Source organism: Poecilia reticulata, chromosome 5 (genome assembly GCF_904066995.2).
Source record: "Poecilia reticulata chromosome 5, P_reticulata-male-v2, whole genome shotgun sequence".
In the NCBI taxonomy this organism is placed as follows: Eukaryota; Metazoa; Chordata; class Actinopteri; order Cyprinodontiformes; family Poeciliidae; genus Poecilia; species Poecilia reticulata.
The window spans coordinates 7,422,658-7,449,544 of record NC_088834.1 but is presented as its reverse complement, the minus strand read 5'-3'; the positions used below and the strand labels follow the sequence as shown (position 1 = coordinate 7,449,544).

The window sequence follows — 26,887 nt, the reverse complement described above, 5'->3', positions numbered from 1 at the left end:
AATTATCAACAAAAAGGAAAAAAAAAATAAGACTGTATAATAAGGTCAAATGTAAAAAGTATTAAAAAAAGCATACGCAGATCCTAAAACATGAGATAATTATTTTTCTTAAACTGTGCTCTCTATATTTGTGCTAAAATAGTAAAAAATATAAAAAGAAATTACAAAAATATGCAAAGGGGCCAAACAATAGCAGCAATGTAAATGACATTTTGAATTTGTGAGGGGCATTACTGGTTATATAGGCTGGGAGGAAGGATCTATAACTGTTTTGTGCATCTACGATGCAGCAGTCTGTCACTCAATGAGCTCTCCAGTTATGCAACATGCATGGCAGGAGGGGGGGCACTGCCGGAAAGTTTCACTGGTGTTTTTCTGTCTCCCTGCACCTGCGCTGGTCTGAGGGGACATCCTAGGACAGAGCTGGTCTTCCTGATGAGCTTATCGAGTCGCTTCTTCCCAGCTGTAGATAAGCTGCTGCTCCAGCAGACAACAAGATGGCTGATGCCGCCACAGAGTTAAAAAAAAACAACAAAAATTTCAGCCTATTTTGGCCTTTTCTGTAAAGAGCACCAGTGTTTTAGTTTTTCTTTTAGGTGAACTCCCATTTATTTACATGAGTCCAAGTGTGTCAGAGTCAGTTCCTGGGATGTTTAGTCATAGTGGGGGAATGATGGAGAAGTCCACTGTGCGTGAAGAAGAACAGTTTCGATCCCCTGAATTGCTAACACTGCCTCTTGTTCTAGCATATTATGGGAGACCAGTGATGTACTCCAGAATCCACTGTGGTAGATGGTGGTCCACCCCTGACAGCTCCACCCTGTCCCCTTAGAAGTCCCGATTGGATGGTGTTAAAAGCACTGGAGAAATCAAAGAGAACAGATCTCAGAACAGAGAGGCTTCCAGGCTCCATCTAAATCACAGCCCTGTGAAGGAGGTGGTCAAAGATGCCATCATCTATTCTGACGCCATGCTGGTAGGAGAACTGCAGCAGATCTAATAAAGAGCTCAAAAGGAGGTGAAAATAGTTAAAGACCAGCCTCCCCATCACATGGGTTTCATGGAGCGGGAATACATCAGCTGTGAGTTCACTGCCACCAGTTGGTGGTTGCTGAGGTCCTTTGGGTGTGCACTCTTTGGTATCACAAAGGAGGTCTTCTACAGCTGTGGTACCTTCCCCAGCTTCAGGCTCATGCTGGACATGAATCCAACAAAATGCCACAGGGTTGATCTGTGCGGCACCTCAGGAGCCGGGGTCTGATGCCATCCCGACCTGCAGCGTTTCGCACAGTGATCTTACGCAGCTTGTTTCTCACCTGGAGTATTGAGAGTGACATGGTTGTGGAATTAGAGAGAGGCTGTGTGTTTGGAGGTGTAAATGATGGGAAGGAGTCTTCTGATGCAGAGAAAGTGGGGGTGACAGAGAGCTGAGAGGTGTGAAGCTGTTGAATGAAAAGCAGGCGGGGGTTGAAGATAAGATGGGTTGAAGCAGTGATAACTGGGTTGGGTTAGGGGGAGGGCACGGAAGGGGTCCAATGGTGAAGAACTGGTTTAACTCATTTACCCACCCTATGTCGCCTCAAACATGGGAGTTTGGTTGGTTGGTGGCAGAAAATCGTTTTTAGACTTTTCCAAATCCCAGAGATGAATTCTTTTGTGTGCAGCTGATTCCATCATCTTTTTTCTGTTGATTTATTTCCACTGATCATAATTCTCAGTTTATTCTGCACCTGTCTGAGCTCTTTTGTGTTTTCCTGATCAAAAAGCTCTTTAGCACAATAAACAATGAAACACACCATAAAAAAACCTCTTGACTGATGAAAATGGTCAGGCTCCACAATAAACTTGCAAAAGTGCTGCAACTTTATGTTGGACAAGACTGAAGACCTTTATCACCTGAGTGTTGGGCAAACAAAAAAGAGGTGAAAAGATATTTATTATGAAATCTGCAAAAAATATTCTATCATGTCCTACCTCAATAACCTATTCTACCACTTGCCTTTGACTTTGGCCTTACTCTTTTTTCAGGAGGGATCAACAGCATTGACTCAATTTTCATGCTATGAATAGAGAATTTTCCAATATCAAAGCATTTTAAGTTTCAGGATGTCTGACGCTACTAGGATCAAAGCATGATTTTACATGTTAAGCCTTTGTCTCACATTGAATACTGAATAATAATTGTTTTTTAATTCAGTAGCTTCATGTAGTGAAACACATTCACCTAATGGACTTGAAATTTCATTTAAAAATAACAATTCCATCTTTGTTTTCTTTCAATTCTTTAAATGAAAAAAAATCCCTCCAATCTTTTATGTTTTTGAATCTGATAGTGTTCAGATTTGTGTTAGACTGCTAAAATTGGCTTTGTTTGTTTACATTGCTTAGAGGCATTGTTGAGAAGGAGAGCTGAGAAACACAGAGCACAGTTTTCTCATACCCCAAGTCGCACCAACACCTTAGCCAAGGTAGACCTTTAACATAAATCACAAAGCACAATAACATGTGCAATTTTGAGCCAGTCCATCATTGAGTATGTTTTGTTTTTCTCATTGCATTTTGGCAAATTGCTGTTATTAATGGCAGAAAGTGTAGTTTGCAGCCCTCATTAGATGTTGTTCCAGCAGAGCCTCTGATGGATTAAGACAAGCTGGAGGCTTTGTTTGCTTCCACAACTAGCTAATATGAGCCAATTAAATGCCCTACAATCTCAGGTCATTTCAAACTAGCATGAGTACTTAGTGATGTTCAAGAATTCAGCATCATGAAGAAAAGTACTTATTAACAATATAAATGTGAAACATTTGTCAGAATGTGAATTTCATATGCCTTGATAGAACAAAAGACATATTCTCTTAAAATAGTTTCTGAGGAAGCTAACACAGATCAAGGATGCAACACCTTCTTAAACATTTTCCTCAACTCATCCGCCTTGCCTTAGAAACTGTTACACAAAATGGTTGGTTCAACTTGCTCTGCAAGAGTCATGCTGTGCTTTGTGAGATGTAGACGGCAAGCTAATATACTTGTTGAGCAGATTGTTTGATTCACACAGGGAAGGCTTATGCCCAGGCGCTTACTTACAGGGTTTATGTTTGAGTATTTCCATTCCTGGCTAAATAATGCATGTAAGTATAATGTAAGTATTATGGCACATTTCTTAAAAAAAAAAATCAACAACAAAAAAACAAATAAAACTTTCTGTTTTGTTAACAAGCTGAACCACAACTATTTCCTCTCTTTACCGCTTTTATTTTTGACAGTTAATGAAAATATCTAGAACAAGGGTGGGCAATCCTGGTCCTCGAGGGCCGGTGTCCTGCAACTCTTAGATTTCTCCCTGGTCCAACACACAACAGCTGACTCACCTCCTCAGTGCAGTCAGGCTCTTCAGAGTCCTGCTAACGACCTCATTATTTGACTCAGGTGTGTTGAAGTAGAGGCACATCTAAAAGTTGGAGGAGACCGGCCCTCAAGGCCTGGAGTTGCCACCCCTGATCTAGAATCACATCTTAAATTTTTAACGTTTAAATGTTAAGTTGTTGAAAAATGTAGATAAACTGGACCGTAATTTAAAAAATATATTTCGGTGTACTAATTTAGATAGTATTATTTTTCCGTATCTGTTGTGTTCTGTGTTTAGTCCTGTCCTGTCCCTGTCCTGTCTTCCCTGTTGATTGCTTCCCAGGTGTGTCTCATTCCCTGATTACCCTCCCTATGTATTTAAGTCCATCTGTTGTCTTTGTCTCTTGTCGGATCCTAGTCGTTGTTGCATGCTGTGCGTCAGTCTGCGTCTCAGTCTTTCCAGTAGAACTGTTAAGTCCTGGTCGGCTTGGCTCTCTTTGTCAGTCTTTTAGTTTCAGTCGCTACCGGTTTAAGCTTATGCTTAAGTTCTATGCCGTGCCGCCTGTACTGGACAGTCTGAGCTTCTCATTAAATCGTACTTCATCTTCATCTTAAATCTGGGTCTCTGTGTTCATTCTCACCACTACAATCTCACCACTTCATGATGGTATCGCCTTGATAGGTTTTAATACAGATTGTAATTTGATAAAAAATGGTTTGTGAAAGCAAATTCATTCTATTTTCTCCTACTACTTTTCTCCTGTGCATCATCTGCAGTTATGACTGTCATTAACTTTAAGTCCTTACTTTATTTTCCATTCTTTGTAGACGTGAAGCCTGGCCCAGTATTTCTGTTAACCTGTGATATCTTCCTGAAGGAGCCATTGGCTCTGCTACTGCTTCCAATAATTTCACATTCTCTCTCTACAGATGACACTCAGGCCATGTCTTTCTTTGTTTATCCCTGTATTTTTCTTTTTAAAAAAGCAGTTGAAGGAGCAATCATTGCAAATATATGCTCTTCATTTTTCTGCTGGCTCCCAGATTGCCGTTAAATATATATATTTAATATTTCTATATTTATTGTTTTTTCCTCTTGAGATTAATCAATTGAAACAGCCATTACTCCCAAAGACTAATTGTTTCAGTAAGATAGAAAATAAATGGAGTAAATGGTCTTTACTTGGATAACTTTATTTTATGAAGTCTGGAGGACCCCGAAGTGTTTCATACTACAGTGATTCACACATTCACATTCAACCACACACTGAGTACATCTCCCCTTGAATGACCACGTGAGCCAGACAGGTTCTACTGAGGGTTTACTCCTCATAAAATTTACTTTTAGTTTCTACTGTTTCCACATGCATTCTTCATATTAAGGATTCCAGTAAAGTTGAGGCATAAAGCTTCCAAAAATTCATTTTCCCCATATACGTTTTCTAGGGAACGAGATTACTGCAGCAATTGTCCCTGGTTTTCCTTGGATAGAAAAAGTTTGACAGACCCTAACCCCAGTTTGACCCCAACTCTTTTTTGAAACACAGTAAACCAGTAAAAAAATCTTTTTGAAGTACAGGTAACAAATAATAATACATTTTAAAACAAAACTATGAACAAAAAAATAGCAATAATAGTTTCAAAGAACAAACAATTTTGAAAAACCACCACCAAAAAAATTAACAAGTTCAACACACAAAAAAGCACAACCTACAAGTTTTGTGGTAGTCCTCAAAACAATTTCTGTCTGACTGAAGACAGAGGGCCACTTCACATTTGGGATAATACAGCAGCGTTTTCTTGATACTGCCATTCTGTTTGCACCACACACAAATCCTGTGTGTGGTGCAAACAGGATTGCACCACGCACACACCCTGCTGTTCCTCCAAAGTATCTGGGCATGGTGCATTCTATGAATGGCCTGGGTTGAGCAGAAGCTGATGTGCTTGGTTGAGGAAAAGCTGCAGCTGCTTTAGACTCCTATATCAGCTCCTTCGTAAGTTTCTCCCGGAATTTTCCCTGGGAAATGGGTATTTCCCCTCTTTTGATGGCCAGCATTTTGAAAAGGATGAAACTATTTACAACAGAAATTTCAATGAAATGGTAAAATAAAGTCTTATACCACTTCATGGTCTTGCTTCTGACTAAATAGTACTGGATCAGGGCATCGGACAAGTCGACTCCTCCCATTAATTTATTGTAGTATTTCACAGAGTCAGGCATGGTAACATCTTTCACTACCCCTCGCCCTGCCCCTTTGACTCTCCTCCATACAATTTCTTCACTGTAAACTCTGTGAAAGGTACTGCAGATTGTCACCTCCTTGGTGTCCTTCCACTTGATAAATAGTAGTCCGTCTTTGCGTATCCACCTCATCTCTCCCCTCTGTGTAGATCTTGGAAGGTTGTTATGAGTTGTTTTGGGGAATCCCACGGAATTTTGGCAGATGGTGCCACATACAGCAGTGTTGTTGGAAACCAGTTTTTGAAATAAGTAAGGACTACTATAGAAATTGTCCACATATAAATGATAGCCTTTCCTAAAAGTCCAAAATCCATGAAGTCCATGACACATGTGGTGCTGAGCCTTCTTCTCAAACAATGCTGGACTTTCCCTTGTAGATGAAAAAATTCCAAGTATACCCAGTCCTGGAATCGGCCAAAACATATAGTTTATATCCAAACCTGGTAGGCTTGTCCTTCATAAATTGTTTGAAGTCAGTTCGAGCTTTACTGGCCACCATCCGTTTGTCAATGTATATTTCTCTGCTTGGTTGAAACACAGACTTGCAGGCAAGTCTGATCTCATCATATAGCTGTCTAACTTTGAATAGCCAATCATACTGAGGTGTTCCCTTTTTTTTTTTCTCATTTTCTGCATCGTCTTTTATGTTGGACAGGTGAAGGGACCAAAAGATGGAGTCGAATCTGTCACGGGTCATGCATTGGCATGGAAAGGGGAAATTATACGGCCCCTTTGTTCTCCAAAAGTCTGGTTTTGAAGGGACTTGTACCAATCCTGTGAAAATAATGATGGCTAAAAATTGGTAGGAATCTTCCACTGTCAAAGGTGACCATTTGAATTTTTTCTCAGCTGCACCTAAACTTTCAGCATTTTTGTTTGTGTTGTACATGATCTGCCGAATGGTGACTGCACTAAAGAAAAGCTTGAACAAGCTCAGGGGTGACCAGGTTTGTGTGGTGTCAATCTGTGGTCCTGGAGGTCTCTTTGGTGAAAATGTTGGACATTTTGGCTCCATATCAGGTTCATCTGCATTGTGCCAAATATCCTGGTGTTCATGTTGGTGGGTTGAGGTGCTTACTTTCTGTCGTTTTCTTGCTGTTTTGGGCGTGCTTGTCTTTCTTTTTGTGATTGGGGCTCTTCCACCCCTTGAAGACGGCTGACAAACAAGTGGTACATACTCTTCATAATCTCCAGCTGCACCATCGTCACTGTAGAAACAGAATGAAATACAGTGAAAACTAAATCTGACTTAATAAAAAGGACATTCTGAAAATGAAGCTGCATCACACAGTTTTATAAAATAGAGACACCATTGTTGCACTGTGATAACACATTGCTTATTTTGTAACCAATTTTTTTTACAGATTGGACATCTCACTTCAAAGAAGATGAAGTCTCATCAGAGGTGGTGGGAGGTTGTGTTCTGTAGGAGCTGGATGGTTCTGCTTCCACTTGGCTGTAAATAGAAATAAAGTATTAGAAAAAATATGAGTTTTACTACAAAGTAATGAACCAAAATAAATATAATACCCTTACTAGTAAAAACATAAATTTTCAGTACAAAATAAATAAATAAAACTTACAACATTGAAAACAAAAGAAACGAAGGAGGAAGGGGGGGAAGAGTTATGAGCTTGATGTTGGAATGGTCTTCCGAAGAGAAACTCCAGCGTTAGCATCCACAAAAAGGAAAAAGGTGCTGCTGCTGCCACTAGAGCACGTGCAGAGCGCATGCATAGCGCATGGGAGGGGGTCATATTACGCAGTTAAAATTCAGATCCAGAAGTGGATTTACAAAAACGGTCACGTGATGTCTTGAAAGGTCAGTCTCTTCTGTGTCAAGTCATACCGAACATGTCTGGTCGGCGCAACTATATTGGTTGTTTACGAAGTGTGTTTTATAAAATTGCAACATATCCTAAGGACCTTTAAATCACATCAGCTGTTTTTAATTAGCTGTAGAGAGACTCTTACAGACTCCCCATTATAGTCTTCCTTCACCCCCACAAGGCCTCTCCCACACAGCATTCATCTTTTTTTTTTTTTCATTCATCCATCCCTCGCCCCCCTGCAATGGCACGGTGCCCCCTCTAGGGGCCGCGCCCCACATTTTGGGAACCTCTGCTCTCAACAATCCTGACTCATGTGACTTACTACTTATATAAAGCATTTGCTCTCTGCTGTTTCCTATGCTTGGCATAAATGTATGTTTACTTTTGAACTACCTGATTATTGCCTATATTAACCAATGTTTTAATAGGGGTATCCAGCATATAAGACTTATTGCTCGTTGGAGTACCTTCAACAGAGAACTGGCAAACAAAATGTGTCTAATTTATGTAGTCGTTTGGATGGCACTCGATGGATACTAGATGTGTGCGAATTATATCCTCATGTCTGTGTATGTGCAAACTGTATCTGTCCAGTTCATCATAGGGATTCTTTTAGGTTTGAAGTACCCTGGCACAAGTGTACAACCCATGTAATTCACAAAAAATCCTCATCTTTTACCACAGGCTCTGAAGCATTTTTCTGTCATTGTGTATACATAATTTTACACTGAGCTACATCGTCAACAAATTGCCCAAAATTAATTCCTGCAACCACAGAAGAAAACCACCATCTGGAATGTGCAATGAATGCTTTACCACTTACCCAGACACTTGTGTCCATCTCTGGAGGCAAAAACAGAGTTTTGCACTGATGAGTAATCATGTTCCAGGAGGGTAGTTGGCATTTCCTTTTTTTTCCTCTTTTTTGTCATAGGCTTGCTAATGCATCTTCTGACAGTATAGTTCCCAAAGAGAGATTCATCGAACCGACTGCTCCTTTTTTGGGTTCATAAAAGTGGTGAGGATTTCACTGAGATAATCAGCTCCGTGTTAATGACATGCATTTTCTGAAAAGGTTTATCCGTTCAATTTGACTCTGGAGAGAGGAACTCTTCAGCTGACTGATTAAATTAAGATTTTATAATAAGCATATCTAGGTGTGTGGACATGAGAGACAGGCTGATTTGTGGCTTGGCTATTAGTGCTGATACCCCAAACCTGTTTAAGATGCTGCTCATATTTTAAAAAAATTCCAGCTTCCAGCCAGTCTCCTGATTACTTACTAGAATTGTACTAAAATTGAAAGTGTTATTCTTACTGAAAATTACATAATTATCTTCTCAAACGGGGTTTAGATAGCTGACATTACATTGTTTAAGCACATTGAGTTTAAGCATGCATTTATTCATTTTAATCTGGATTTGCAACAAAGTTAATTTCTACAATTATGTTAATTAATGTAAAGCTCATATAATTATGTAAATAAATCTATTGTTTAAATGATTAAGAATTGATCTGTGCAACAAAACGATGACTGTGAAAAATGAAAACGGCGTGAAGTGTGGACAGAAGTGAGGTTGGTTGTTGAGACTAGTACTTTTCAAAAGTGGATGTTTGTCAAAGGTCACTTCATGGGAAAGTCAGAACAAGAGAAAAAAGAGAAAATGGTTTGAAAGAAACAGTCACTAGTGAGGGTTTGTTGTGTTCTGGTGCATTCAGAGGAGTGAACAGCCGTTTAATTTGGTGCAGCGTTTAAGCTCCAGCGTCATTTTTATGGTGTAGAAACAGCACAGTGGATATCTTACAAGACACAAGATTAACGGTGGTTTCTTCAAACATCATAAATGTGTTTTTTTTTTTTGTTTTTGCCTTTTATGTACATGGATAAATCAATGTGAATGTTACTGCGTAGCTATAAGGGTTTTATTTGTTTTTTGTTTCTATTAACCACAAAGTGGATCTAGCTTTTCATGAGTTTACTGACACTAAATGCTAGGTTAGAGCGACCAGATTTGCTTGTTTTAAACAATTAATGTCAAAAATAAATTTTCTTATATTTAAAAATTTCTGATGTATTCACCTTTGGCCATACTGACACAGATTCACAAGACGTTTTGTTCAAATTGCAGTGTGTGCAACTTGTGTGTAATTTTGAGAATGACGCATTGTCTTGTGTTTTCCATACAGTGCCAATTAAGGGAATAGCAACACTAATGAAGTGGATGTAGTGGTCTTGGATTCTGTGGCATGCTTTTGGTTTCACTTGAGTCACAGAAAATTACAGCGTTCAGTGGAAATCGCTTTTCTCTGCTTATGGAAGTGGTCACTTCTGACATAATGTTTCCTCTATCAATGGAGCATGAGAGGTCAGAAGATGTTTTCTCAAAAGTGAAATTGTTAATTGTTTTGTTACATAAAATATTATCTAATAGTGAAATTGTATCAAGCTGTTATCATGTCGTGAAGGATTGCTTTTCTTTAGAAAGATGTTAGCTCAGATGCTCGCTCACTCGGATGTGACTGGGTACACGGAACAATGTTTTAGGAAATTTCTGAACCAGGTTTTTGCTCAGACAGCATTCTGTTTAGGACATGTTTGTTTTCTCTCGGGTCTATCCATTATCCCAAGTTAATTGCCTTTGTACTCCCCTGCTGCAGTTTGCAAGATCTAATCTTCTCTTTCTTCAGATATAGTAACTGTATATATTTAGGGTTACGACACCGTATCTGCAGGTTTCAGGCAACGTGTAAGCTATTTTGCAAATTGCTGATGATCAAACAGTAAAGTATCCTTCATGAAGAGTTGGCCATTATATTTTTTTCAGTTTTTTTTCTGCTTGGTTCTTAAATAATTGATTATACAAAGAGCTGAACAGTGGCATAGTGGTTAGAACTGTTGCCCCTCAGCCAACACACCCATTCTAACATTAAGCAGATACATAGAACAAGCCAGTGTGTGGATATGCTACTATTTTCTTAAGCTGAACAAAAACAAAACTGAAGTAACTATTTTTTAACCTAAAACTGAATAATCAATATTTGTTGCACAGCTTTAGTTGGTAAAGCTAAAAACATCCAGAGAACTACAAAACTGTTGAAACACTGAGTTTCTTTAAATCAAGGCTAAAACCCACCTGTTTAGAGTTTCCTTTGATTAATAATTATTGATTTTTTTCACTGCTCTTTATTTTGCCGCTATAGCAATGTTTCTTTTTGGTGTGTCTATTGTGTTTTGTTGCTAAAATGTACTTTACAAATAAACTTGACAGCAAAAGGTTGTGTTTCTATTTAAGCTGATCTGTTTTTATGTGGATTTTTTTGTTAGATGTGTGTGCATGTGTACAACCACACATACACACATTCACCTAACAAAAAAACAAACTGTGATTGCATGTAGAGGGTGAACTCCTCCTTTTTCCCTCTGAATATTACCAGGCACCCAGCTCTCACAGTCCTGCGGGGAATAAAATATATTTAGAGATAATCATACATGTGGTTCGTTAATATGCAATTGCTTCTTGTGTACTTCAAAACAGTTTCTGCATAAAACCATAATCACACTAGTTTAGTTTAGCACCAGAGTAAACTATAACAGCCCATTTTTCTCTCAACAATATTTGAGTTAAACATTAGATTTTTTTATATCATTTCCATTACTTAACTTTTCAGTTGTAATTTGGATATTGACGAAAACCTTTTGTTTTTCTTTCCCTACTTTTCGCACAATAAAATCAACGGTGACCCCCAACTGTCTGCATGACAGATGAGATATACCCAAATGAGAACATGCGGTTAAACTTTTCCAATTTTCAAGTTGGTTAATATGTATTGCTGGTAAGTAATGAATTACTGACGACCAGGAAGTGCTTTCCAGCGTTCATGGAACTAACTCGTAGCAGTTTTTTGCCAGTTACTTTTTAGTGGTAATTCTCAGCAACATTTAAAAAGAGCTGCCTTTTTTACAAAGTCAGTGAAACTGTTAGCTTTATTTTTGTTTCGGTAATAGGAAAGCTGGTATGAAAACATTTGGGACAGTATTAAAATCTTGTGTTTCACAGTGGAAAAATGCTCATATATTTTCCAAAGATTGTGTTGGCAAACTGACCAGATGCTCTTAGATCATACGATGGAAAGTATCCTGCTGGTCAAAAAGTGTTGCTATAAAGAGTAAACAGATGGTTTGTTGCTAAGTGCCAATTTATGATGAGCTATGGGTGAAATAAGTGGTTAGTGACCATTCCAACATGCAATTCAAAGAAAAACACATAAGGATAGAAAGTTTAAGGAATTTAAAATCTTAGTGCAAAAATAATGTGGGATTTTCTGTAACTCCAGTCTTTATGTACTAAACGTTTCTGCAACATTTTCATGGAAACTAGACAAATTTTTCAGTGTAAAATATAAATAATTTAAGTAAGATCCGAAAACATTATTATATTTATTTGGTACCCATTTTCCAATCAATGGGTACCAACAGCACTTGGGCAAACAAGATCAGAGTGGGAGATTTTTTTTCCTTACATTTTGCATTTGTTAAACTAATCAATAACATTTTCATGAAAATGTTTTACATTGCACAACAATGCAATGTATTCCATGGTAAAAAACTAAAAATTAAACAGAAATATGGCTTTAAAGCAAATAATATTTCACACAACTATTTTTATTCAGATGAACATGATATTTGTGTAAGAAAACAGAAATACACTGCATCGGAGTGGTGAATATGTGTAAAGCTTTGGAGCACATTTTATGAGATATACTTGTGTTTCTTTGCATGATGATGATGATGATGATGATGGAATCATGCAAGGTCATCATAAAAACAACCTTTGTTTCTGCGTTAATGTCTCTTAGGTGCTATTTACTAAGCAATTGGAGATTCATGTGTGTTGATTACATGTACAATTCACTCAAGGATGAAGGATGTAATTTTTCCATAGAAAAATAAGGCAGAATAAATTTTATCTTTGAAAGTAATTTGACAATTTTTTCAATTATACTTTTTTCTTAGTCAAATATAAACTTTTGAATTTAAAAAATGATATCTTTTAGCAGCCTTATTTTATTAATATATTTTTTTCATTCTTTTTGTGTATTTTTCAGGATATTTGACAGTTACCATAGAGCCACTGCCTCCTGTTGTTGTCGGTGAGACTGTAACCCTCAAATGTAACTTCAAAACCGATGGAAGGCTGCGAGAGATCGTTTGGTACAGGGTGAGTATGCTTTCAAAGCCATTAAGCGCTAGATGGTCTTTACAACATCCATATCTGTTATTCCATCCATGCAGTCAATACCAAAAGCTATTTCACATGCTTATTGTGACATTAGGAAACCAGCCATGCGTGATCATTCAGTCAATAACAAGCCACATCACGTGTTCATGGTTGTTTTAAGGGAGCAGCCATGTCCTGTCATGCTACAGTTTTTAGGAGACAAGCTGTTATTTGGGCCAGCTGTAAGAGATGCATAGCAAAATGATCCTTGGGAATTTGATTTCACCATCTGATGGTCATCATCGTCATTTCCTAATTGTTCACAGCTGGTGATTCAACCGTCATTTAAATCCCAATTGTGCAAGTGCCACTAATAATTAAAATTGGGTTGATTGAGGAAACCAAACTTTATGAGCATATAAGTTTATTAAAAACAAGCATGCTTTGAAGTTGTGCCAAAACACATATTTCCTAAATATCTGCTGGACATTACACTTCTGGAAAAGGACATTTGTTCAACTTCAAGACAGTGAAAAGCACTTGAATATGAAAGTCGAGAATGCGTCTGCTGCCACATTCTTCTACAACCGTTTGTTTTGGCTCAAAAAGAAAACTTTCAAATCATTTTTGAAAACTATGCAGATTTGCACCAGACTTTGTCAGTGAAACTGATGAATGGTGATTGTGGGAGGTTGCAGATGAATTGTAGACGCTGAAATGTCATTGATGCGGTCTGTTTTTATGAAACGCAATCTTGCTTTCTATTGAATCACACACGAATGATTAATGAGTTTCCCAAACAAGCAAGTGCTCAGTCACATGTATTGCTAAGGTGACTTTGCTGATCCCTCTTGAACTATTGTGTCCCTGCTGCTCTAAATGCACCGGGTGGTTCAGACTTCCTCCAGATGCTGCTTTTATGAGAGCTGACTGAATGTAAAAGCTCAGTTAGCTCAAAGTGATTTGCTAAAAATTCTAATTAATACATGAACAATTCTTTAAAAAAATATGATGCATAAGACATATTTTTGCAACCTTTGTAACATGTATGTTTGCTTTGGCCCACTTGGTGGTTTCACTGTATTGTATAGTTTAAAAAAATATGCATCTTAAAAAAGCTGTAAATTTGATTTATTTACATCGATTTTGCACAAAAAGTCAGACACTTTACTGCATTTTCAAATTTATTATCTGTCCACTGCAAATGCACAGATGTCCATGCTTCTGCAAAATGTTAAAATATCCAGGGCAAGCAAATGTTAGTGACATACACAAATCTAAAATAAAGTAATGACACAGATTTCTTTTCTTTTAAATTTAATTTGCCAAAGCTACACAGTTGAAATCCATACTCGTATATATAATTTGTTTTGTTAGAATCAATACTCATACTATATAATTTGTTTTGTGGTGTAGCTTGTCAGGGATACAATCTATTATACATTTCATTGGAATATTACCTTCTATAAACTGGCTATTTGAATACATAAATTTACTTTTGACAGTTGAAACATTTACTGCTTCCATGTTTCCATCCCTCAAACAGTCAGTTGGCCTACATAAACTTTCCCATAGTATAATTATTGACATTCTTTCATGCAATCATTACAGCTTACATTTCTGCACTTTACCCAGTAATTATTTCACACCAGGTTTGATAGCCAGAACAGTACAGCATCAGACTACAGTGACATTTACCATGGTTTCACTACTGCAACCTCAACAGAAAACTATTCACTAATGGGTAGAACGTTATTGCTTAGCCAGGAATTTTGTCTTTGGACTTGCCTCTGCTTTCTCTATTTTATGATTGTGATATAAAACAGTGTATCTGTACTTATCTTTCCAAATGCTGACCTTTCAAGGTAGGACATAAAGAGATTTATGGCAGTTTGTCACAGCAGCGAAAGTGATCTATGATGTTAAGGGGGGATGCGCAATTTCATTTAATCAAGCTGGGTCTGCATCATAGTGCATTGTTTTGCTTAAATTGTGTCAGCTTGCTGCAGTGTCCATGAATATTTGTGCTTTAAGCAACCACTTTGAGAATTGAGCTTCCTGTATTAAGTATTCTCATGAGGAAAGTAAGGAGGTTGTAAGAGAGATTTGCCCCATGTCTCTGGAGTCTGCTGCTCAGCACAACTGCTGATGAATTATAAATCAATTACCCACACTTGGCTGCCAAAGTTTCTTTAATCTCTGCCTTTTATTTGACTAAACACTGTTGACTCCTCATTTTATATCCTGTTCAAATGGACTGTGGAGTGATCTTACCTGGGGAATCTTTGCTTTTTGAAAATTCAACCAAATCGCATTAAAGGCTGAATAAGCTAAATATTTCAACATGATCATTTGTCGTGCAAGAGTGTGACATATTCTCTTTGAGGATAGAGCTTTCAGACTTAATGTGTCAGAAGATGTACTAAAGTTAAGACGATAATTATTGCTGAAAAACTTTCAAACAAAACCTGCTCAAATTTCTGTAGGTATATCTAAAACTTCACACATGAAAATTTTTTTTCTTTGAATCCCTTTAATGAAGAATATTTTTATTTTAATGTTACTTCCCTCCATCCTAGTGAGGGTCTATAGGAAAAAATTACACTTTTGGTTAGTCAGTAGCTCAACAGTTTCTCATCGTTCAAGTTTTAGGTTCAGATGTTTTACTTACTTTGCTATGTCTTCAGACTCCACTTCTGTCTTATCTAAAAATATTGAAGACTATTGATTTATGTTTTTCTCTTGAGCTGCTGAGGTGAATCCCAGGTCAATAGCCCTTGTGCATTTTACATCAGAGAATCTTGTTATCTTTACCCATCATACTGAATGGCGAGGTTCGTTTGTTCTTAGTTCATCTTCATGTTTTATTTTTTCTAAAAATATTCTCTCTTAAACCAGCAACATGCTAACTTGGGACAATCAACAACCCAAATCTTTGATTTCCAAATGATCTTGAATTGAGGTCTGAATACGTGCTGTTTTGTTATGATGTGTGAAACAATTACATTTAGAAAATTCACAGCTTTATAGCTCATTGCAGATTAAACATTTCGTAGGTAGTTTGAATCTTTTAAATACTTTTTTGTACAAAGAGTAACTCCTGGATTTCTGACTATGTGCCGTTTCCTCAAAAGTAAAGTAGAAAAAATAAACTGTTGATGACAGAAAAGTTGAAGAAAAACAAAATTATATGATTTGCTTGTGTTCTGTGAAACCAGAGTGTGTATGTTGGTTTTATTGTTTATTTCAAGCAAGAAAAAGTGTTCTAGTAAAAAAAAAAAAAAAAAAAAAAACAAGAAGGAAAAGAAAAAAGAACTGATCTTTTTTCTTTAAAGGTAAGAATTTCTGCCAGAATATTTTCTGTGTTTAACTGAACACTCATAGTTCTGGGGCTATAAAAAGCAGCATATCCCTTAGAAATCTTGTTGTTTTGACAGGATTACATTATGTTTATGGAATTATTATTTCAATATTAATTTCATTGAGGAATTCAGCTGCCCTAAAGCCGCATGCAAGGGGGATATAAAATGCAATATTTCAAAAGAAAAAGCTCAGTAAAACACAGAATCCGAACACTTGTAAATGTAGAGGTGAAAACTTCTCCCACAACCTCTTTTACTCTCTCCTGACGTCCTCACAGCTCTCTTTGCACACATCTTGCAAGTGATTTCCTCAAGTTTTTCAGGTTTGTAACTGATCTGTCATCTGTCATTCTTTGTCAAACGTGCTCACAGAGAAATGCACGTTTGACAAAGAATGACAGATGAGGCCTAATAGGAGATTTTTTTCCCCCACTAAAACAGTTGCAGAGTTCTTTGTGTGGTACGTCTGATAAAATTTTCATCCTCTGTGACCCAAGAGTAATCAATTTAATGTATTTTAAATGCTTTGATGGGAGATTTACTGTGTTTAAAAGTTTTTGTTAAAATATCTGTTAGCTGCATATAGATGTTATTCTAACATTGCAGCAGCCTTTTACCAGCTGGAATAGCAGTGTAAATAGTCTTGCTCTGTGGCTCCCAGCCTTGCTGGTCAGCACCCACTACTCTGCTTTAGGTTTGTCCATGCTGACACATATCTGGTTTAAATGGCTGAAGATTAAAAAGCTTCTATGTCACTTGATTGTATGTTGAGGACGAAATGTGGCCATTTGAAATAGGGTATCCTTGAATACGGACATAACTAAAACATGAAAAATAGTGTATGTTGAGGGCCAGAGTTTTCAACAGTAGTCCTGATGTCACTTCGCTGGCTTTATTGAAGTCCAAACAGAACAGTAGTTAGTGGACATTGTGCTGTGACATCTTTCAATAAGTTGAAAATTAGCATCATTTTAAAAGTACTAAAACTGCCAAATTAAAATCACTGTTTAGTTGTTTCCCAATGATCTACTTTCATATGGAATTTGATTGATGAAAGGTACAGATATATTTATAAAAATCCAAAAATGTGGTGGTCCCTACCTCGAAGACAAAAGAAAATCTGTTTTGCCATTAGGCTCACTTTAGGTGACACATCAAATATCAAACAGGACAACTTTGATTTAAGTTAATATATTGAAATGTTTTTTTGTACCACATGTAATGACTTTATTTTTCATGTTGCCAGTGTGAACACATACCATCACTTGCAAAAATCTACTTTTTATTAATGTAGGTAGGATTATATAATGTGTGTAAAAGCATCATTACTTTGATTTTTGTTGCAAAGATGAGTCAGCCTGTAACCGACACAAAAAAACAAAGCAGATTCTTATCTTTTTATGCCTTCTACAAGCTTTTCTGATCATAATCGTATATGAATAGAACCTCTTTTGATGCTCTTATTTTGTTTCACTCAAGATAACAAATGGAGACGAAAAGTACAAGCGAGGGAGAATGAGAGCAGCCCACAGTAATGGATGTGGTATAACTCAGTAGCTAATGTTTCAAGAGCAAATAAATGAGAACCTTTCAACTCTATATGATATTGCACTACAGGCCACATGACTGTTTTAGCGAGTGTTGAGCTGGCGGACTGCGGATCAAGCACCAAAGATATGTAATGCCAACAAGCTGTCTTCTATGCTTAACATCATCGCAAATAGTGATGATGCATATTTGATAGTGGGGTACTAATGTGATGGCTCTTTGGAACAAGAGTTTTGGAAAGGCAGTGCATGGTTAGATGCAGCCTCTAAAAGACAAGCACAATCATCTCATGCTTGTTTTAATTTGTGTCATTTTAATTAATACGCGCATATGAAACTTCTCCCAGTGGGCACCCAGGTGTGCTAAGCTGACAGCACAGGAGCAAGTGGTGTCTTGCTTGTTGAGTGCTCCTATGTGCTGTGTTTAATTTTAATCACTGGCTTACCCAGCTCTTCCCTCCTGCTCACCCAACCCACCCTCAACTCTGTCCACCATAGGATCTCTCTCATCTGTGACTTTACCCCTCTGGGATCCTTTTCACACCAATATAAGTATCTTCCCTAAAACATTTTCTAATTAAACAAATGCCTGCCTGCTAGTTGAGCCATTTTCTGCAAGCAATTGCATGAGGTAGCTTTGTCCATTTATCCAATTTATTTAATTTATTTTGACATGCTTGTATTTTTATCCTGCTCTCTTGAGACACGTCTCTCATTATTTCATGAGGTCAGGTCTAATAATTGACTTTACATGGTGGCATTTAATATCAGCAACACTAAAAACCAAAATATGTACTATCACTTACAAGCATTTTGTTCTATTCAAGCAAAAAGATTATGTAGCAGTTTATATATGAGAGTTGAATTTGCAAATGTTTAACTTTTGTTCCATACATATTTTTTTGTTTTCATATAAAATAAATGGAGTCGACACGTATCAGATGCTAGTAGTGAAACTTGCTATTCACACCCTCAGCGAGTCATCAGTGTTTTGGAACTAGGCGGATGCCATAGAAATGTTCCAGTTGTGTCAGTCTTTACAGTGTCTGTTTGAATTATAAATGTGTACATTCTCTACTTATCCACTTGTTTACCTAAATTGTTTACTTCTACATTTCAGTCCTTCATTTTTTAACTGCAGAGGAACTGTTTATCTTTGTTTTGAAGGATAACTGTTTTTGCGGCATCAATGCACCGAGACGTGAATCAGAGCATGTTTAGAATGTTTCCTACTGTCAGTTTCAATGTCTTGATTGGTCATAAATATTTGAAGTTGTAGCAGAAAAAACACAGTGGCTTCAAGCACAAGCTGAATGTGAGACACAAGGAACAGTGACTCTTTACCTGCTGCTGAAAATCTCTCCAACCATTTCATGCTAATGAGAGTTGGCATGTTAGACTCTGTGCTGCTATTATGTTTTACGTTCTCAGTTCTTGTAATAGAGAACGAATATTTGATGTTGGTTTACATCTTTTCACATATGTCGAGGCTGACATTTATGTTCAGCCTTTTACAAAAATCAATTGCTTATAATATCCAGAAAGGGCAATAAGAAAAGACAGCCATAAATTGTAATTGTCAGCCTATGTAATCTCTGGATGCTTTTCAAGGTTTAATGAAGCCATCTGCCTCCACAAATTGATAGCTTTGACAGCTCTGCCAGAGTTGTATTATGGGAGTATCGCAACTGAATATATAGATTTGCTGGTAAAACCCCCCCCAAAAAAACAATTTGTAATCTATCTTTGTTAAAATATATTATTTTTTCTAAATTATTTGAGTAAGTCATATGCGTTTTCTTTGAATTTCACAGCTTATTTGAATTATTAAATATGTTGCTGCATTTTTTATAGAGAGGTGTACTCAGGTCATCAGTGAGTCTAGTTTCCTGTCTTCACCATGGGTTCAACAATGTTTCTTAGACCTTCTAATAACTTTTTAACTACATTCAGTTACCCTTTATTTTTTATTCTTTATTATTATTATTATTATTTTAATTAGTTGGTGAGTTTTCCCGTTGCATGCACATTTCCTAAGCACTGACATATTGCTTACTCTGGCCGACATTTGTTTTCAGCCTTATTCAGTCTGATAGACTTAAGAATATTTGCAAACTGCCTGCAAAAGTGAGCTCTCAATTCCAATATCGTTTCCTATGGAGCACATCTAAAAGCTCAAAAAATGGCACTAGAATGTTTCATATTCATGAGGTAGAATCGCTGTCAAAGTTGAGATGTAAATCCAATTCAGAATCTGTGGCAAAACGTAAACTTCACTTTTTCCAGTGACCATTATCCAATATGACTGAGCTTGAACTTTTTTAGTAGGTCTCTAGATGTTCAAACCTGATAAAAACACGCCTCAAAAATACATGCATTCTAACTCTAAATGCAGTTAGAGTGAAAGTGTTCACTCAGAGTAGCTGAATGCAAATTCAAGTCACATGTTTTAGATTATTATTATTATGATGTAGCATTATATTTTTAATAATACTATGAAAACATTCATCATCTTCCTTCTTTGCAATAACCCATTACTTTGTGTCAATATACCATATAAAATATCACATAAAATTGCAATAAAATAAATTTAAACTTGTGCTTTTGATTTCAAATAATTTTCAAAATTTCAACAGGTATGGATACTTTGCAAGACACTCCAGTAAACTGTTCTCTAATTGTTACACCCCTATTTTTCACAAAAAGAAATTTTTTTCAGATTTACTTGTGGCCCACATTTGATATATCCAATTGAAGATGCTGACAGTGTCTAAGCATGATATAACAGCTATGCAAATGACTTATCTCACGTCGTCGTCAGCCAAGGAATGAAGAAATGCATTACCTGAGGGCAACGTGTCACTAGATTTAAGCTTCTTCCTGTCATGTGCTGCTGCCAAATTCAATGGCAAAGATATGTAGCTGGATACTTGCCTGAAAAGTGGAGTGTTTTTCTAGCCAGTAATCCTGTTGCTTGACTGCAGAGAAACACAGGAGGCGTCATATGTTAAATCCTAGTTCAAATTCTTCAAGACAGGGTTGCCTGGGCAACTGGAATCCCCGACTTCACAGGAGAGCTCACAGAGCGAGTTCGCACAACACACTCCTCTGGGGGTTTTGGGTGTCTAACTTCCTGCTGTTTAGTCCCCAGGTGTGAAAGTCTAGTTTCAAAAATTTGCTCTCTTAGGTGTCATCTACTGTTTTATTGTCACATACGAACAATTCATCTACCTATCTGCCTCCCTGTATGTTTTTCAGCCTGGTTAAAAGTGCCATTTATTGCCGTAAAGAGTAGCACAGATCAGTATCTGCACGACTCAGTGTGATCCTGCTTTATAGTCTGTGCCACAAAAAGGCTTCAATGGTCGCTGTCCAAAGTGCTGATCAGGCTCTGAATGTCAGGAAAAGAAACATCACTTACATCACTTGCCGTAGAAAAAAACACTCTTGGATTTATTTTTTGCTCTGTTTTTAGTGTAATATTTTCGTCTTGATGCTGTATGTAATCAACATTAATGGTTCTGATTCTTACCTTTTTTATCCAAGTTTTCCTGCTGCTGTTAGGCAATTAAGACGACAGTTTGGCTTAGTTTTGTCTGTAAAAAAGTGCTAACTGAGTCATTTATTTTGTGTACTCTGCTGTATCATGTTTTGCCTTCCTCTTTAAACTGCTTGTTTGACCATATAATATTATTAAAGTGAGGAAATAAGCATCACACTGCCCTCATGTTGCCTCTCTGTATGAGAAGAGTCAACTTTATATTTATATATTTTTATCATAACAAGCAAATGTTGCATTTTATCTACATTAGTTGGGGAAAACATCTGGTCTGATAACCAAAGAACTTAATGTAAGGCCTAAATGTTTTCCTGCAAAAAGGCAGGTAAGTTCTGCCTTTTCGCAGTAGCTTTGTGGCATTTTACACAAGATGTTCTTTCAATACAGTCTAATTTTACTGACTGAAAATCCTCAAGTGCAGATGTTTTTGCTTGTTCTATGAATGCAACTCTGGCAGAATTTCAAGAAATACATGCATAATCATGATGTCTAAACATTTGCATATGGGAAAAACACTAAGATTCCTATTTCCATACAAACAAACCTACATAAAAAGAACATGTATTGCTTCATATTGCTTTTACAGTAATATTTTTTGAACTTCTGATTTGGTGGAGAAATAAGTAATGTAATTCCCCTTGAAACTGAGGTATAGACCTCTGCCATCTTTATTAGCCTGCTGCTCTGTGCCGAATGCGGTACCCCCAGGGGAATAGGAGATAAGGTGATATGGATCACTGCACTGCAACCTTCCCCTTTTAAGGATGTCACTGGGGCAAATAAGCAGCCTGTTATACAAGGAATGATAATTACACACTTCATGTCGCCAAAGTACAGGATGAGTCCCTTTTGTTATCCACAAATGCTAATGGAAACAAAGGGACAGATCATTGCTATTCCTGTCTGAGAGCTTTTGCTTCTAGTGACTGGGATGACAATGGGATATTTTGTCTCCATGCTGCCTAGAGTGTATAATACCTCCCCATTGTCAGCATCTCCCAGAGCTCCTGAGGCATCTATCAAAAGCATACTCTGGATCTAATTAATGAGGTAAATGAACAAATGATTGTGAGAGGGAAAAAAAAAAAAACGCTATGAGGTCACTTGATTTTTCTTCCCCTACTGACTCATTCTACCTCATCACTGTATAATTAAGACATGCTATAGTTCAATTGCTATTTCATACTTATTTACATTGGAGAATAAGTGGATGTGAAGCATGGTTTATTAATTTCTCTATAGTAGACTGCTAAAGTTCGGTTTATAATTCACCACGCCAAGGAGGAAGAGGATAACTGATGAAATGATGACATATAATGACAAATGCCAGGCAGGGAATCATTTATTTTAGATTGCAAAACCCTTGCTTCTGCTTGTGTCTTTTCTAGGCTTACTGTCTGTTTTTTTTATACATTTTCAACAAATCTTGAAAAATTATAATCCCCCACGCAGAATCACCAATACCAGATTTTTAAAAATCTATTCTTACCATCACAGAATGATTAAACAAGAAAGTGATTACTTAGCGATTAGGAGTGGATCAGAGCCTCTTTGTGACATTTGCATTGGAGGAGGAAGTCATTCTCATGCCAGAGGAGTCTTAGCTGTGGGCTCTTCTTTGGCTCAACAACACACTCTGGGGTCCTACAGGGGCATAAATGGAGAAAAACAATTACTTTTTTTAGTTTATGTACTTTCTAGCCTCCTTTTTTTGATACTTTTGAAGAACTGTGTTTAGATGCACTTTCGCATGCTTAACAAATCAATAAACACAGAAAACTGATGTGGTTTTCCACTTGTTATAAGATTCATTTGTGTTTGCTGATTCTTTTTTTTTCCTATTTCTGTTTAATATTTTATAGAGTGTTTATGTGTTACTGTTTCATCATGTGGACAAATTGCGGAGTGATTCTTGTTTATATATTGCCCAGCATTTATGTGACTTATAGGGACTCTAACCTCACACACTAACACATGACCATCACAAAGAGAGGCTTTTGAACACTCTGCTGATGAGATGGCAGACTGCACTTCACCTCTTTCTCCCACAGGACACCGTGTTCATGATTTTCTGAAAGATTTTCAAATTTCAATTTGTCAGACCGACCACAGGTGAGTTTTTCATTTTGCCATCTTAAGCAATTTCAGGCCCAGAAAAGGTGCTCACATTTCTGAATCTTGTTTGTTGCATCACTGCATTTTAACTCACTTTTGTTGATGCAGCAGCAAACTGTTTTCACTGGCTCTCATTTTCAGAAGTGCCCATGCAGAGATTTACACTACACAATCATGTCTGCTTTCAATGCAGTGCCGCCTCAGGGTTTCTTATTCATTTTGTCCTAGAATTTTAAAGGGGTTATAAATAGTTGTCATATTTTTCACAGCATCCAAAGCTTTTTACAAAGATGGGGAAAAAAGTACTTTAAAGAATTCAGGCAATGCTTTGCCTTCCTCAGCAAGTCATTTGTCTTTTCTAGTGACACATTATCCCACTGGTATAGGGATACAGAAATGACCTATAAACTTTTTCACATGCTGACATTGTCATTTGGATTTAGACATTACTAAACATGTCAATATGTCATGATTTGTTTATGTTTGCAGCTTCTAATCTGCTCTAAAGTCACACGGCAACAAAATGACAACAATTACATTATAATTTTGCTTTGTAATAAACTAAAAACAATCTGCTGTTTACAATTCAATTAATTTTTTTTTATATGGCACCTCATTGTGACACTCGAAGCACTTTACAAAAAAGTAATTTCTCTTTAATCCAACACACACTCCAACTGATTCTAGTTATCAAAAATGTATTAAGTTTAAATCATAATTAAAATTAGTTAAAAAAATGTCTATCTAAGGAAACCAGGCTAACTGCATGGAGTCATTGGCTTGCAGCATTCACTTATACTGACGAGCACAAAGCGACAGTGCTTGGATTGTGTATGCATGCATGTAGGGGAGAGGAAAATCTCCCCTCTGAGAGAAAGAAACCAGGCAAGAGGTCACCTGCCAACACCAGCAGCCTACATGTAAATGTTAGTTTTTGTTCAAGTAATGTTAATGTAACATTAGTTAAGGTAATATAAATGCATTATCGGTTTTAGTAAGAATCACCATGATTGTGTCTTCACCACATTCTGATTACTTGCCAATACTCAAATTTGCCCTGATAGCTGGCATAAAACTTCAGGGTAGTACATTTATCCACAAACGCAATGGATATTAGATGGTAATTATTTCTATGTGAAAAAGTTGTTTTCGAGCATATCTCACATTAGCAGCTAGCAACTCCTCTAACACTTCCGTTTAGAGGATATTTGTTTGGTAACATTTAAGCAATGCAGGATTCCACACTTCTAAATTATTATAGCATGTGATACAAAGGTGAGATATGCTCAAACCCAACAGAATTTCCAAAGGGACTTCGTCACAACAGATAATTTTTATGTTGTAATTTGGTTGATTTGTTTGGTTTTAATTACCATTACAATTTATTATAACTCAATGTTTTGCCACCCCAGACAGCAGTTGTCTTGGGATATATTAGTATGAGATTTCACATGGTCTCTCTGTGTGTGTGCATGTTTGTTTTAATTAGAAGTAGAGATTGCAAATAGAGCTTTCATGTTGTAATATACAACATATTAAGCTATCATATGAAGAGCATGTTTGACTTGTTTTTTTTCCACACTTGTAACCCTCAACCAACTTTTTAGGTCTAACATTTTTATCTGTTGGTATTTTCTACAACAAAAACAAGCAAATGTAGTTTTTTTTTTTTTAACCCTTATATTTAATAAAGGCAAACCCATACTTGACAAAACTGTTGTTAAGCAGCTAAGATTGTTTATATACGACAGGGCACAGGTTTGTGCAAAAGGTGTTCTGTTTCACTTGGGAAGTCATAATACAAACGATTAGAGAATACAATACACCTGACATTAGGGTTGGGTAATACTGACTTAAAGTTTTAAAATAATATCTCGTGGTACTATTGTAATAACAAAAAGTGACGATAAGAACTATTTATTACTTTAGATAAATGTACGACTAGGATTGTGTGTCACATCAATCATTGCCCCACAAACACAAATACTGCTCTTGAAAAACATTCCTATTTGTAATATTCTTCTGTCACATACAGAAGTGTGATTTATATAGACATATATTTTCAAATCTATGTCTACATTTGGAAATATAGACATATTTTCAAATGTATTTATATTTATTGATGGTTTCAATGATCAAACTGTGGAGAAAGGAGTAAAACTAACAATCCTCTGCAAAACGGACAGCTCTGGGAGTTTTGCTTTTGCTTTTGAAAGCCGCCTTAGAAATGTGCATGTGCTGGGCTACTCTTCTGCAGCATTCATAGTATATATAGTTAAAAAAAGGAGGCTTATGGGTTCAGGATACGCTAATGTGTTTGTAAAATTAAAATGGTTTCATTAATGCGCACTTCATTATTACAACCAGTGACACACTGTTCTGTGAATGTGAAAAGGACACTATGAATTTTTAAATGATGGATTTAAATGACCCAGTCACCGATCAGAGCAATAATATAGACTTGGCCCTGTCATAACCAGACCAACTCTGCAGCCAAGGAGAAACAATTAGAGTAAAGCTTCTCTTCCCCAGTGGGTTAAATGCAAGTGGAAAGAGATAGGTTTTGTAATAGATTTTTATCCGTGTAAAATGAGATGCTGACCTCTAGGTTCAAGACACTCAAAGGCAACAGAGGAGTGGTACAGCACAGTCCCACTGGGGCTAAACGATATTCATCCAGGACATCATTCTTGTGCTGGGTCTGAGTCACACTATCAGCCGTGACAGCTGCTCATCATGGCACTTATCGCCAGAGAGCCTCTAAGGGTTTTGAAAGACGAGATTGCATCCGAGCAATCAAGTTCTTTTTTTAAATGCCATCTCGTAGCTGTCGAGTTGGTCTGGTTATCATGTCATCTTCATGCATGAATGAAAGGGCAGCACTTTAAAATTGTATACCTTGTTTTTAAAGCAAACTTTTTTTTTATCTTTGTATTCCCTAATATGCCCGAGAACTTGTCCTTGTCTTTTGCGGCATTGTTTTTAATCCAACACTCCAACATGTATTTAAATCAACCATAGACGGATTTTTTTCACTCATTACCTATCCGGCATTTTTGGATATACTTTTATATATACTGACTTAAAACTATTTCATGTAATTCATGCAGATTGTAATTTTATGCTGATCTAATGCCTTGCAAACAGGACCAGCAGTGACACGATAAGCTAGAAAAGACTGAATTTGCAAGGTAAGATCATCCTATAGACCAGGGGTCCCCAAACTTTTTCCTGTGAGGGCCACGTAACTTTTCTCTTCTCTGGTCGGGGGCCGGAGTCAGTTTGTAACAGAAAAAGTGAGACGATTGCAGGAGTGCCTAAATGTAAAAATGTTTTCCAGAAAGCATAATCAAATAACCCTCTCTGGGTTCTTAGCAGAACAAAAGTCAGGAAATAAATAATAACACTATTAATGAAATAATAACCAAATAACCCTCTCTGGGTTCTTCACAGAAAAAAATCCAGGAAGTATTATAGTCCGTATTTTCCTAACTATGAGCCGCACCAGACTATAAACCACAACCCCAAAGTTTTTTTTTTCCTTTTAAACCTGTAAACATACACATATAAGCCTCAGATATCTCTGCCGCTCCAGGTTTTCCACAGCGATGCAGCAGCAGCAGAGGGGGGCGGACACCCAAAATTTTAGTCATGACAGGTCAA

The 26,887-nt window shown here is 37.0% G+C and overlaps 1 protein-coding gene across 1 annotated transcript in view; it reads left to right on the top strand.

The window, feature by feature from the left end:
- The window catches only part of igsf21a (immunoglobin superfamily, member 21a), a 192,729-nt gene that overhangs the window by 42,281 nt on the left and 123,561 nt on the right, over nt 1-26,887 (top strand). The window contains exon 2 of the mRNA XM_008409119.3: nt 12,529-12,641. Coding sequence (XP_008407341.1) covers nt 12,529-12,641 — 113 coding nt within the window. The remainder of the gene's footprint in view (nt 1-12,528; nt 12,642-26,887) is intronic.